We start from the raw sequence: 15,069 nt of genomic DNA, 5'->3' as shown, positions 1-15,069 counted from the left end.
TAATATTGGTATATTACAGAGAAAAAAATCACATACAGGGTTTAATGAATCCACATTGATTGAATAAATGAGTGAGTACATGGATAGTTGAGTGGATAAATGTATGCCAACCAGGCCCCAACACTTACAAATAGCCTGGAATCTTAGGAATCCACATAATTAATCTGTCTCTTTGGAACTCTCTCCCAATTTCCTGACTACATAAGAATTTAAGTCATACAAAACTTCCTCTTAGTAACAGTCCTGTGGATGGCATCTTTGACCTCTTTGTTCCTCAAGCTGTAGATAAGCGGGTTCAACATGGGGATCACTGCTGTGTAAAACACTGACACCACTTTATTGAGATCCAGCGAGAAACTTGCACCAGGCCGTACATAAATAAAGAAAAGAGTCCCATACAGGATGGAGACAGCTGTCAGGTGAGAAGAGCAGGTAGAAAAGGCTTTGCGCCTTCCATCTGCAGAGTGGATCTTCAGGATGGCAATGAGGATGTAAATATAGGAGATCAGGATAGTCAGACCACTGGAGACTCCCACAGCTCCAGCCACGACAAAAACTATCAATTTAGTAAGCCTTGCGTCAGCACATACAAGGGAAAGCAGGGGGGCCATATCACAGAAGAAATGATTAATGACATTGGGGCCACAAAAAGGAAGACGGAATGCATTTATTGTGTGGGTCATGGTGTTCATGAACCCGATGACATAGGGGACAACCACCAACTGGATACAGAGTCTTTGGGTCATGGCAACAGAATACAATAATGGGTTGCAGATGGTCACGTAGCGGTCATAGGCCATGGATGCCAGGAGAAAACACTCAGCTGCCACAAAGAACCCAAAAAACCACTGTTGCAAAGCACATCCCAGGAAAGAGATGGCCTTTGTCTTCACAAAGAAGTCAGTGAGCATCTTGGGGCTCACAACAGAGGAGAAGCACATGTCCACAAAGGACAGGTGGCTGAGGAAAAAGTACATGGGTGTGTGAAGTCGCGAATCTATCCGAATCAGAATAATCATACCCAAGTTTCCGGTTACATTGGCGATGTAGAAACCTAGGAAGAGCAGGAAGAGGAAGACTTGCACTTGGGGGTTGTATTCAAACCTGCCAAAACGAACTCTGTGACCCTCGTGTAGTTTTCGCTGGCCATTGACTGCCTCTGGTTTCCATTAGAATAGCAAAAGAGTCACAACAGATTTGCTGACCATGTCTTCAAAAATGGGACACAGAAAAAATATACCAGTAACTGGGAGAGCATCAGGGTGATATGACTTACTTGCATGTTGTGGCCAAGGACACAAAAGTGAGGTACAGACCAGTGCAGAATGTCAGATCTGAAGCTTTAACATTCTAAGAGTCTGCAGAAATCTATCACCACAGAAATGAGAAAACAGAAACATAGAAAAGAGGAGCAGCTTTCTCAAGGTCCCATGACTGAGAGCAGAGATGGTTCCAGAATAAATGTCCAAGAACTCTCACTAGTGAACTTTGCTTGAGTTCACCAGGTGACACACACCTAGTGCAATGATGCAGGAAGGTGGAAGTGAGGCGAGGTGGAGAAGAAATGAACAGCCACTCATTTGGGGAAGAAAGTACTTTGTGATTATAACCCAAGATTAGATGCACATTCTCCTCTGACCCTGGGAAAGTTGCTTTTCTTCACCTGTGAAACAGGAATAATAATAGTAACACCTACCTTGTAAATTGCTGTGAGGATACAGTGAGAGAATGCATGCAAAGTATGTAGCAGAGTCTCATTGAGCACCTTGATAAGTGCACAGTGTTTGTTTTTTTGCCTTACATACTTCATTTAATAAGCATGCAAGCTATAAGTATTTCATTTCACATAGGAGGAAAATTGAAACTCCATCCATATTCATGATGCTAGTGACTGGTAGAGGTGGGCTTTGCACATGTTTGTTCCAAAACAGACTGTGCTCTTTCCTCTGTCACACTGCAGAAATTGTGTGCTCACAATTCTATTCTTTTCAAAAGAGATGCAAAACTCATTCCTCTGTGAGTACAGGATGATGCATGTTTGGCTGCCTACTCCTGGTGCTGAGGTTACGGCCAAAGATCACTCATAGGATAATAGACTGTTGCCCTTGAGTATCACCTTCATGGAAACACACAGGGAAGAAATCTGGAAAAGAGCCTAAATCATCCCTCTCATATACCCTCCATATTTCCTTCATCACGCCTAGAAGGGCACACTGGGTTAAGTCAGCTGATTTCCTACCGGAGTGACTTTGTGTGTTCACTGTGACTAAAACTGTGTCTTTCTTTCCCAGAATTTTCACACACTTAAAACAAGGGGAAGATGTACATCAGTGATCAGAAAAAGTTTTTTTTAGCCCTGAATGATTGGAGACCAACAGCAAACTTACATTAGATGCTTTTCCTCCAGTTCTCTAATCTGAAATGTGTCATCTGACTTTAGCGAGGCCTCCCCAAGGCCAATAATGCAGCTTATATTATATCCTTTGCTTCAGGGGATTAAAGAGAAAGGTAGGATGGCCGGGCAAACTGTCCACCCCACCACACTCACGCCTTGCTGAGGACTCTTTAAGAGTCTAGGAACTTCTTCAGGATCCATCATATACTGTACCTCAGTCTTTCACGTGACAGCTGCCCACAACTTCAGGACAATGCCTTGTCAGCTGTGGTTTCTAAACCTACCCAAGCCTTCCGTGCATATTTTAATTTCTGTTTCTCTGTTGCATGTGGTGCTTAGAATAGAATGCGGTGCTCCTTAAAGATCAAACCACACAGAGCAGGGAATAAAACCAGCCCCCATGTTCAGAGCACCAGGCTAGCATAATAGCAACACAATTTATGATAACCTTACCTTAGCAAGGGTACAGACAGGGATGTGAGTTGAATTTAGTGCTTTTTCTTTTCTTCCTTTTTAGTGCTAATCTCTGTCCCATTTTATACTTACATGACTATATTTGGATCCAGTTACAAAATCTAAACTTATCTCTACATGAATGATCTCTTCATAGATCTTTTTCCATCATGCAACAAAGATGAGAATCATATTAATCCTGACCCTGAAGCAAATATATAATTTATTTTAATTCAATTTAAAAGAATTTGTGTCCTCTTAAACTTGTTAAAAATCAGGTAGAAAGAACAGAAAATGATTGAGAAGTTCTCAGCTTATGTTCTAATGGGCTCTCTCTTCTTTAAAGACGACACAAAGAGCTACAGTAAAAGTAAGATGAATTTATCAGGTTCCATCCCTTCCCTTAATATGGACACCTTCACATGCACAGTAGGTCAGAATTTTCAACAGTCATTTTGTTTTACTGTTTATTTTCTTCCAAGAAGAAAATATGAAATACTTAACTCACTGTAAAACGTATTCGGAGTCTTCATCAATGAGATAAAAGTTCCCTGAACTAGTTGTATCATCTTTTCTTTATGGTTGGTATGGAAGATGTTCTGTCCCCAGAGTCTACCCTATCTTGGGAATGAACCACTAAGGGAAAAGTGCAATCAAAGTTTTGCTTCAGATCGTAAGTAAGTCCGATGAGATATGTTTTCTGATCTTTTTAGATTTGTTTTTAACTGGATATAGTCTCTTCATTCTCTCTATATCCAGGCTAATCAGGAAGCTCTATGGAATTCTTGGGAAATTGAAATAGCACAGACAGGGTGGGCCACTGGAAGACCCTCTCTCTTTTGCATTCATATCTTGGAGGCAAGGGCAAAGAATGTGGAAAACGAAATTTTCTCCAACATAGCATTTACCATATGTGGCTAAGTAAATTAATTTTCCTGGGACTTCATTCAAACCATACAAAGAGTTCAACCATTGCAAGCAAGGGCTGGAAGAGAATTTCTGAGGATGTGTTAGCAGGTCAGTTAACTTCATAGAAAGACGTTATATTTGAACTGTTAGTATGTGGCAAGGGAAATACATTTCTTATTGCCAAGGAAAGAATAAAAACCAATAAAACAAACTGCTTCAGCATTGGTTTTGCAACACAAACAGCATCAGCTGACAAAACGGAGTCAACACAGTTTCTGTCTGAGTGAGGGGAAGTGTAAGCATTTCTGTGTGCAACACAGACTCCTTACTCCAGGAGGCTTTGTTGGATTTGTTTTGAATTTCTTAGCATGCTGCTGTATCCTTTAATGTAAATTTTCCCATGAGACCTTAATCTTTGATAGTAATTTCTGGTTGACTCTACATATGAAAGACCTTTCCATTTCTCACCTAAAAACCATTTAGATTTGCCCTTTTATTTCTTTTCTTTCCCTTTAGTTTCAAATTTTTATTTAAATTCCAGTTAGTTAACATAGAGTGTAATACTAGTTTCAGGAGTAAAATTTAGAGATTCATCACTTACATATAACAAACAGTGCTCATTACGACAAATGCCCTCCCCTTTAACTCATCTCCCATTTAACCCATCCCCTCAACTTCCCCACCATAACTCTCAATTTGTTTTCTATGGTTAAGAGACTGTTTATTGGTTTGCCTCTTTTTTCCCTCTATGTTCATCTATTTGTTTTTTTAATTCCACATATGAGCGAAATCATACAGTATTTGTGTTTCTCTGGCTTATTTCACTTAGTTATACACTGTAGCTCCATTCACATCATTGCAAATGGCAAGATTTCACTCTTTTTGATGGCTGAGTAATATTCCATTATTCCATACCACGTCTTCCTTATCCATTCATCAGTGGATGGACATTTGGGCTTTTTCCATAATTTGGCTATTATTGATGGTGCTGCTATAAACATGTATCCCTTTGAATCATTTTTTTTGTATGCTTTGGGTAAATACCTAGTAGTGGATCTCTTTCATGATTTTCTGTATGTTCTCCACAGAAATAAACACATCTGAGATCCTTCTAGAAAGTCCAAATATTTTTCTAATACTTTTCTGATTTCTTTGCTATTTCATTTGAAAATTATGTGGTTCCTTTGAGTTGTCTGTATAATAATCCTTTTTTATTGTATGGCATTGTGAGTTCATAGGTTTAATATTGCTATGGCTTTTTATATGTGTGTTTTCTTAGGTAAAATGTCTACAACAATCATTAGTCATTAGTTAGGATTTGAGGAATGACTTTGGCCCTGTTTACTGTCTTCCTGATGGTTGGTTAAACTTCTTTTCTTTGAAGAACTGGTTAATGTCAGTTCTGTAATCATATTTATATTTTCTATTTTTTGCAATTTTACTTATTAATTTAAATGGAAACTAATGTTTTAATTCTTCCCATATTGCTTATCACACAAGTATTTTAGGCCCCTTAAGTGAAACTGTTTTGAGTCTTTAAAATATATACTTCTAAGATATCTCTTAAAATTTACTTCCTGAGGTGCCTGGGTGGCTCAGTCAGTTAGGTGTCCTGCTCTTGCTTTTGGCTCTGATTATGATCTCATGGTCGTGAGACTGAGCCTTGTGTTGGATTCTGTTTTGGGTGTGGAGCCTGCTTAAGATTCTATCTCAGTCTCTGGGTGTCTTGGTGCTTGGGTGGCTCAGTCAGTTAAGCATCCAACTTTGCCTCCGGTAATGATCTCACAGCTTGTGAGTTTGAGCCTCACATCAGGTTCTGTGCTGACAGTTCAGAGCCTGGAACCTTCTTCAGGTTCTGTGTCTCCTTCTCTCGCTGCCTCTCCCCCACTCATCCTCTGTCTGTCTCTCAAAAATAAACATTAAAAATTTAAAAAAAAAAAAAAGAAGATTCTATCTCTCTCTCTTCCCCTCCCCACTTGTGCTTTCTCTTTAAAAAGTAAAATAAAATAAAATAAAATAAAATAAAATAATAATTTACTTCCTGAAATGACTCAGACAAAGAAAGATAAATACTGTGTGGTTTCCTTTATACGTGGAATCTAAACAAAACAAAACAAAAACAAAAACTCAAAGATACAGAAAAGCGATTGATTGGTGGTTTGATAGTTGCCAGAGACAGGGGTTGGAAAGGTGAACAAAATGAGTTATAAGATAAATAAATCCTGGGGATGTAGTGATAGCATGAAGACTATCATCAATAATACTGTATGTATATTTGAAAGTTGCTAAGAGCACAGCTCTTAAAAGTTCTCATTTTAAAAATATAAATTGTAACTCTGTGCTGAGGGAGGTAAAAACCTTGTGGTAGCCATTCTGCAATACACACATAGAGCAAAGTATTATGTTGTACACCTAAAACAAGTATAATATTATATGTCAATTAAATCCGAATTAAAATTACTGAGGTCATAAAGACCAAAGATAATTTATTTTTAACTATATGATATAATTACTCTTGACTAAAGCTGGAATTTCAAATTCATAAGGCAAACCCATTGTCAAAAGTAAGTAATTAGGTTTCTTTTTAATATGTGTTTGTGTGGTCTTAAAAGTTATTTTCTTCTTAACCTAAATGACTAATATTAAGCAAGGAAAAATGCGCAAAAGAGGGAAAGGTACAAATAAACTATGTTAAGCTTTACCACAGAGCATTCATCCTATGCTGCGAAAGATTTGCCTATTTTTATCTGACAATGAGGATAAATTAATGAAAAATGTTATTTCATGCATTTTTGTTATAATATCAGATGGATATTGAAAAATATTTCAAATTCATGCCATTTTTAGCTGAAACATGACCTCCTCCATAAAGAGCCTTCCTTCTGACATTTGCCATCTAAAGCAAACTCACCCACTAAATTTTAAAACCTGCAATGATGCCACATATGGGATTTATTGGTGCTCCCTTTTATTATGGTGGTTTTGTGTGACATTTACCATTCCTTATAAGACTACAACAGTAGAAGACAGGGGCCATAACGAGTCAACGCAACAGACATTTGTGGTGTCCAGAGTAGCACTGCGTGGCTGTACCAGCTGTTAAATACCAAAATACATCCATAGTCTTGGGAAAATAACTGCTTCTCACAGCCCTTCAAGTGCCCACCACCTTGAGCACCGATCCCCTCTGCTCCAAATCCAGACTTCCTTGTAATCCAGCCACTGGAACGATAATGGGAGGAGAGCCCATGACACAACCTTGTTTCAACCAGCCTTCTCTTTGATGAATCAGTACCCTCATCCCACCAGTTATATTTTGAATACCATCCCTTCTCGATGTCTCCTCTTTGCAAGATTCTGTACCATGGGGTAAGGAATGCAGAAGGGACCAAAAATTGGTTGTAAAATAATTCAACTTACTTTCTTATGTCCCGATAAATGAATACTATTTTGATTTTTTTTTTTTTTAGTATCATTGGGTAAGAAATGTCAGGGAACAGACACCATGAATTAAACTGCTACTTCAATTGACAATTCATATAGAAATTTCCCCCACCGAGAAAATATTTGATTTGCAAAAGGATTTTTTATTTACATTTTTTATTTAAAAAATGATTCTGCACTTATATAAAATATTTCACAAGCAAATATATCAAGAAAAATTCCAAAAATGATAAGTAGGGCATAAAATACCTGGCATATTAAATAATAGACTTTCTACAGAAGTGTTGGACCAGGTGATACTGGCACCAGAACAAATGGCTGAATACAGGTGCTATCATTACACTCTAGATTTTCTAATAATAAATTAAAGAGGCAGTTCAGTAAAAGAAGAGCTTGAGAATGAAGCTGACTTAATTTAACTTTGTCATTTCCTCTGTGTAGCCTCAGGCAAGCCATTCCACATTTATGACCCTCACTTTTCATTATCTCTTGAATGAGGACAATTTCTACGTTACAGATTTGCCTTAAAATAAAATTATCTTTACAAAGCTTACAACATCACCTGTTCCTAAACAGGTTTCAATAGCTCAGGTAACAATAGCATTTTACAGTCATCAGTATTATTAATATGTAAGTATTATCTCATGGAGGAGAAGGGGATTATTCTTCAGATATTTTAAAATTCCTAAATAATTAGATTAAAATACGAATATGAAAACCTATTCAAACTCAAAATTATTCTAATCTAAGCTCAATATTTAAAGATGGAAGTCATAATACAAATGAAAACACACAATTTTATTTATTTTCAAAGTTGTAAAGGACAGACTAGGAAAATTATTTGCAACTAATGTTACAAAGCCTTTTTACTTATTAGGATCGGAGTTGTAAGAATGTTTGGTGACAGAGTAAGATCTCTGAGCTATGTGTTGTAGAACATGTGTGCCCTATTTTGTTACATTTCATAAGAAGTGTTTCCTCTTTATACCTTACTTCCAAAATTTCAAAGATAAGAATGTTAGAGCAGATCAGGGATGCTAAATGTTTATGTGCAATGAACTTTAAAGAATCTGATGAGAGCTCTGGCATAAAGTATAGTAGTCCCTCCTTATCGGCAAGGAATATGTTCTCAGACCCCCATTGGATGCTTGAAACTGCATAGTACTGAGTCCTCTATAAACCCCCTTTTTTCCTATACATACATACCTGTGATAGAGTTTAGTTTATAAATTAGGGACAGCAAGGGGCACCTGGGTTAAGCGTCTAACTCTTGATTTCAGCTCATGTCATGATCTCACGGTTCATGAGTTTGTGCCCAGTATCAGTGCAAAGCCTGCTTGGGTTCTCTTTCTCCCTCTCTCTCTGCCCCTCTCCTGCTCTCTCACTCTCTCTCTCTCAATAAATAAATAAACCTTAAAAATTAAAAAAAAATAGGCACAGCAAAAATTAAATGACAGTAAAGAATAAAAAAATTAAACAATTATATCAATATACTGTAAAAAAAAAAAGTTATGTGAATGTCGTCTCTCCCTCAAAATATCTTATTTGAATATACTCACCCTCCTTCTTGTGGTAATCTACGATGATAAAATGTCTACACGATGAGATGAAGTGAAGTGAACGTCATGGGTTTTGTGGCATAACTTTAGGTTATTATTGATCTTCTGACAATACATCAGAAAGAAAGGATCATCTGCTTCCAGAGGGCAATTGACTGCAGGTAACTAAAATCTGAGAAAGCAAAACCACAGATAAATGGGACAAGTGTACATAGGCCCAAACACACAAAATGTACATATGATTTCACAGTCCTTCAAAATTAATTTTCAGACTTTCAAAAGCTTTTTCCAAGCTTCCTATCTTAATAATGCTTTCAATTTTTTAAAATTTTGTTTTGTTTTGTTTTGTTTATTTTTTTAATTTTTAGGGGGTGGAGATTTCAGTTTTATTCCTTTAATTTTCTTTTTATTATTTTTTAAACATTTACATCCAAGTTAGTTAGCCTATAGTGCAACAATGATGTCAAGAGTAGATTCCTTGATGCCCCTTACCCATTTAGCTCATCCCCCCTCCCACAACCCCTCAAGTAACCCTCTGTTTGTTCTCCATATTTAAGAGTCTCATATGTTTTTGTCCCTCTCCCTGTATGTTCATCTGTTTGTATCTTACTTAAAGTCCTCATATGAGTAAAGTCATATGATATTTTTCTTTCTCTGACTAATTTCGCTTAGCATGATACCCTCTAGTTCCATCCATGTAGGTGCAAATGGTGAGATTTCATTCTTATTGATTGCCAGGTAATACTCCATTGTATATATGTACCACATCTTCTTTATCCATTCATCCATTGTGGAACATTTGGGCACTTTCCCTACTTTGGTTACTGTTTATAGTGCTGCTATAAACATTGGGGTGCATGTGTCCCTTTGAAACAGCACACTTGTATCCCTTGGATAAATACCTAGTAGTGCAATTGTTGGGTCATAGGTTAGTTCTATTTTTAATTTTTTGAGGAATCTCCATACTTTGGAGGTTTCCCAGAGAGGCTGCACTACTTTGCATTCCCAACAGCAGTGCAAAAGAGATCCTGTTTCTCCGCATTCTCGCCAACATCTGTTGTTGCCTGAGTTGTTGATTTTAGTCATTCTAGATGTGAGGTGGTATCTCATTGTGGTTTTGATTTGTATTTCCCTGACGATGAGTGATGTTGAGCATCGTTTCATGTGTCTGTTGGCCACCTGGATGTCTTCTTTGGAGAAGTGTCTGTTTATGTCTTTAGCCCATTTCTTCACTGGCTTAATTGCTTTTTGGGTGTTGAGTTTGATAAGTTATTTACAGGTTTTGGATACCAACCCTTTATCTGATATATCATTTGCAAATATCTTCTCCCATTCTGTCGGTTGTCTTTTAGTTTTGCTGATTGTTTCCTTTGCTATGCAGAAGCTTTTTATTTTGATGAGGTCCCAATAGTTCATTTTTGCTTTTGTTTCCCTTGCCTCTGGAGAAGTGTTGAGTAAGAAGTTGCTGCGGCCAAGGTCAAAGGGGTTCTTGCCTGCTTTCTCCTCAAGGATTTTGATGGCTTCCTGTCTTACATTTAGGTCTTTCATCCATTTTAAGTTTATATTTGTGTATGGTGTAAGTAAGAAAGTGATCCAGGTCCATTCTTCTGCATGTTGCTGTCCAGTTTTCCCAACACCACTTGCTGAAGAGACTGTCTTTAATCCATTGAATATTCTTTCTTGCTTTGTCAAAGATGAGTTGGCCATACATTTGTTGGTCCATTTCTGGATTCTCTATTCTGTTCCATTGACCTGAGTGTCTGTTCTTGTGCCAGTCCCATAATGTCTTTGATGATTACCACTTTGTAACACAGCTTGAAGTCCGGGATTGTGATGCCTCCTGGTTTGGTTTTCTTTTTCAAGATTGCTTTAGCTATTTTGGGTCTTTTCTGGTTCCATACAAATTTTGGGATTGTTTCTTCTAGCTCTGTGAAGAATGCTGCTGTTATTTTGATAGGGATTCCACTGAATATGAAATTCCATTGAATTTCACCAAAGAGGTGAAAGGCAATTGGGTTGTGTTGACATTTTAATAATATTTGTTCTTCCTATCCTGTAGCATGGAATATTTTTCCTTTTGTGTGTGTGTGTGTCTTCTTCAATTTTCTTCATCAGCTTTCTATAGTTTTCAGTGTATAGATTTTTCACCTCTTTGGTTATGTTTATTTCTAGGTATTTTATAGGTTTTGGTGCAATCGTAAATGGGATCAATTCTTTGATCAATTCCTTGATCAATTCTCTTTCTGTTGCTTTATTGTTGGTGTATAGGAATGCAACCTATATTTTTGCATTGATTTTATATCCTGCCACTTTGCTGAATTCCTGGATCAGTTCTAGCAGTTTATTGGTGGAAACTTTTGGGTTTTCCATATAGAGTATCATATCGCCTGTGAAGAGTGAAAGTTTGACCTCCTCCTGGACAATTTGGATGCTTTTTATTTCTTTGGGTTGTCTGATTACTGAGGCTAAGACTTCCAATACTGTGTTGAATAACAGTGGCTCAGAGTGAACATCCCTGTCTTGTTCCTGACCTTAGATGTAAAACTTTCTGTTTTTCCCCATTGAGGATGATATTAGTTAGCATTGGGTCTTTCATACATGGCTTTTATGATCTTGAGGTATTATCCTTCTATCCCTACTTTCTTAATGGTTTTTATCAAGAAATAATGCTTTATTTTGTCAAATGCTTTCTCTGCATCTATTGAGAGGATTGTGTCATTCTTGTCCTCTCTTTTATTGATGTGATGCATCACATGACTGTTTTGTGGATATTGAACCAGCCCTGCATCCCAAGTATAAATCCCACTTGGTCAAGGTGAATAATTTTTTTGATGTATTGTTGGATCCAGTTGGCTAATACCTTGTTGAGGATTTTTGCATCCATGTTCATCAGGGCAGTGGGTGTGTAGTTCTCTTTTTTAGTGGGTTCTTTGTCTGGTTTTCTAATCAAGGTAATATTGGCTTCATACAAAGAGTTTGGAAGTTTTCCTTCTATTTCTATTTTTTGGAACAGCTTCAAGAGAATAAGTGTTTTCCTTAAATATTTGGTAGAATTCCTCTGGAAAGCCATCTGGCCTTGGACTCTTGTTTTTTGGGAGAATTTTGATTATGAATTCAACTTCTTTACTGGTTACGAGTCTGTTCAAATTTTCTATTTCTTCTTGTTGAGGTTTTGGTAGTTTATATGTTTCTAGAAGTTTATCCAGTTCTTCCAGATTGCCCATTTTATTGGCATATAATTGCTCATAATATTCTCTTACTGTTGTTTTTATTTCTGCGGTGTTGGTTGTGATCCCTCCTCTTTCATTCTTAATTTTATTCATTTGGGTCCTTTCTTTTTTCTTTTTGATCAAACTGGTTAGTGGTTTATCAATTTTGTTAATTTTGTCAAAGAACTAGTTTCTGGTTTCATTGATCTGTTCTACACTTTTTTGGGTTTCAATAGCATGGATTTCTGCTCTAATTTTTATTATTTCCTGTCTCCTGCTGGTTTGGGGTTTTATTTGCTGTTCTTTTTCCATCTCTTTGAGGTGTAAGGTTAGGCTGTGTATCTGAGAACTTTCTTCCTTCTTTAGGAAGGCCTAGATTGCTATATACTTTCCTCTTCTGACTGCCTTTGCTGTGTTCCAGAGGTTTTGTGTTGTGGTTTTATCATTTTCATTGGCTTGGCTTCCATGTATTTTTTAATTTCCTCCTTAACTTCTTGGTTAGCCCATTCATTCTTTAGTAGGGTGTTCTTTAGTCTCCAAGTATTTGTTATCTTTCCAATTTTTTTCTTGTGGTTGATTTTGAATTTTATAGCATTGTGGTCTGAAAATATACACGGATGACCTCAATCTTTTTGCACTTGTTGAGGGCTGATTTTTGTCCCAGTATATGGTCTATTCTGGAGAACGTTCCATGTGCACTGGAGAAGAACGTATATTTCACTGCTTTAGGCTGAAATGTTCTGAATATATCTGTTAATACCATCTTGTCCAGTGTGTCATTCAGAGTCATGGTTTCCTTGTTGATTTTCTGTTTAGATGATCTGTCCATTGTCATAAGCGAGTGTTGAAGCCCCCTACTTTTATGATATTATTATCAATGAGTTTCTTTATATTTGTGATTAATTGATTTATATATTTGGCTTCTAACACATTTGGAGCATAAATGTTTACAATTATTATGTCTTCTTGGTTATGATATAATGCCCTCTTCATCTCTTGCTACAGTCTTCATTTTAAAGTCTAGATAGTTTGATAAAAGTATAGTTACTCTAGCTTTCTTTTGTTGACCATTAGCATGATATATTGTTCTCCATTCCTTTACTTTCAATCTCTAGGTGTCTTTAGGTCTCAAGTGGGTATCTTGTAAACAACATATAGATAGATCTTGTTTTCTTATCCATTCTGCCTGTCTATGTCTTTTGATTGGAGCATTTAGTCCATTGATGTTTAGAGTGAGTACTGAAACATATGAGTTTATTGCCATTATGTTTCTTGTACAGTGGTTTTTCTGGTGTTCTCTTGGCCTTTCTAGGCTTTGTTGCTTTTGGTCCTTTTTTCCGCCCATCTTTTCTTCCCTTAGAGAGTCCCCCTTAAAATTTCTTGTAGTATGATTTAGTGGTCAAGAACTCCTTTAATTTTTGTTTGTCTGAGGAACATTTTATCTCTCCTTCTATTTTGAATGACAGCCTTGCTGGACAAAGAATTCTTGGCTGCATATTTTTCAAATTCAGCACACTGAACATATCCTGCCACTCCTTTCTGGCCTGCCAGGTTTCTGTGGAGAGGTCTGCTGCAAAACTGATCTGTCTTCCTTTGTAGGTTAAGGATTTTTTTTTCCCTTGCTGCTTTTATGAATCTTTCCTTGCCTGAGTATTTTGTGAATTTGACTATGATATGCCTTGTTGATGGTCGGTTTTTGGAGAATCTTATGGAACTCCTCTGTGCTTCCTGGAGTTTGATATCTCTCTCTTTCCCCAGGTCAGGAAAGTTGTCTGCTGTGATTTGCTCACATAACTCTTCTACCTCTTTTTCTCTCTCTTCATCTTCTGGGACGCCTATGATTCTGATGTTGTTCCTTTTTAATGAGTAACTGATTTGTCTTATTCTTAACTTGTTCTTTTACTTTACTCTTCTTTTTTTCTGATTCATTATTCTCCATATATTTGTCCTCTATATCACTGATTCACTGCTCTGCCTCATCCATCATTGATGCTGTGGCATCCATTTGAGATTACAGCTCAGTTATAGCATTTTTTTATTTCATCCTGATGAGCTGTTACTTCTTTTATTTCGATAAATAGGGATTCTAATTTATATTAGACCCCAGCTAGTATTCTTATCATGATGACTCTAAATTCTTGTTCAGTCATCTTGTTTGTATCTGTGTTGGTTAAATCCCTTGCTGACATTTCTTCCTGTTCTTCCTTTTGGGGTGAATTCCTTTCTTTTGTCATTTTGAAGGAAGAAAAGGAATTAATAAGGTTTAAAAAGATTATTAAATTAAAAAATTGAAAACAACACACGTACATACAAAGGAAAATAAAATAAACGATGCTAGATCCTAGGTGTTTTGTGGTCTTGTTATTAAAAGGAACTTGATTAATTAGAGAAAAAAGGGAAAAAATTAAAATTAAAGCATTAACAACAACAACAACAACACACACACACACACACACAAAATCAAGTAAGTGATGGTAGGTCCTAGGTGTGTTTTGGTCTGGTTATTGAAAGGAGCTTGACTGATTAGAGTTAAAAAGGGAAAAAGAAAAAGAAACAAAACAAAAACACAAAATGAAGAAACATAAAAACGTTGAAAATTTGAGAAAATTGATATCATGAAATAGAATAACTTGAAATGATGGAAGTAAAACAAGATTTGAAAAATGTACAAAAAAGTAAAACATTTAATCAAAAAATAAAGGAAAATATTTTTTAATATAAATTAAAAGAAAACGAAAATTTTAAATTATTTTTCTGTATTTCAAGTAAAATGAAAGAAATGAAAAAGAAAGAAAAAAAGAAAATTAAATAGATGGACCAGCGAACAGACTGAAATATGATTGATATTACATCATGCTCCCCTAAAAGTCAAACTGTGAAGCACTTTATAGTCCGTACACTAAGCAGGCAGAGATTTGTGGTGTTCCTGAAGAGTGAGGTTGGCTCTGTGGTGCAGGGCTTAGTATAATGGCTCCATTCTCCACTAGATGGCGCTGCTTAGCTTACTGGGGTGGATTATTGTTGTGCCTGTAGGTGTGCATGTGCATACAAGAACAGGGTGAAACTGGCATCACCCAGGAATCCAGTCTAGTAACAGAAC

The 15,069-nt window shown here is 36.6% G+C and overlaps 1 protein-coding gene across 1 annotated transcript; it reads right to left on the bottom strand.

Moving 5' to 3' along the window:
- Positions 1 to 209: 209 nt before the first annotated feature.
- On the bottom strand, positions 210 to 1,150 carry LOC120225851 (olfactory receptor 1009-like). Its single transcript, XM_039224036.1, is given in 2 exon segments — positions 210 to 1,096; positions 1,099 to 1,150. Coding segments are annotated over 2 exon segments (939 nt in total).
- Positions 1,151 to 15,069: the final 13,919 nt, after the last annotated feature.

Source organism: Hyaena hyaena, unplaced genomic scaffold (genome assembly GCF_003009895.1).
Source record: "Hyaena hyaena isolate Hyena2069 unplaced genomic scaffold, ASM300989v1 scaffold_1535, whole genome shotgun sequence".
Taxonomy (NCBI): domain Eukaryota; kingdom Metazoa; phylum Chordata; class Mammalia; order Carnivora; family Hyaenidae; genus Hyaena; species Hyaena hyaena.
The sequence above is the reverse complement of the archived record's forward strand: the minus strand, read 5'-3'. Positions and strand labels throughout refer to the sequence as shown.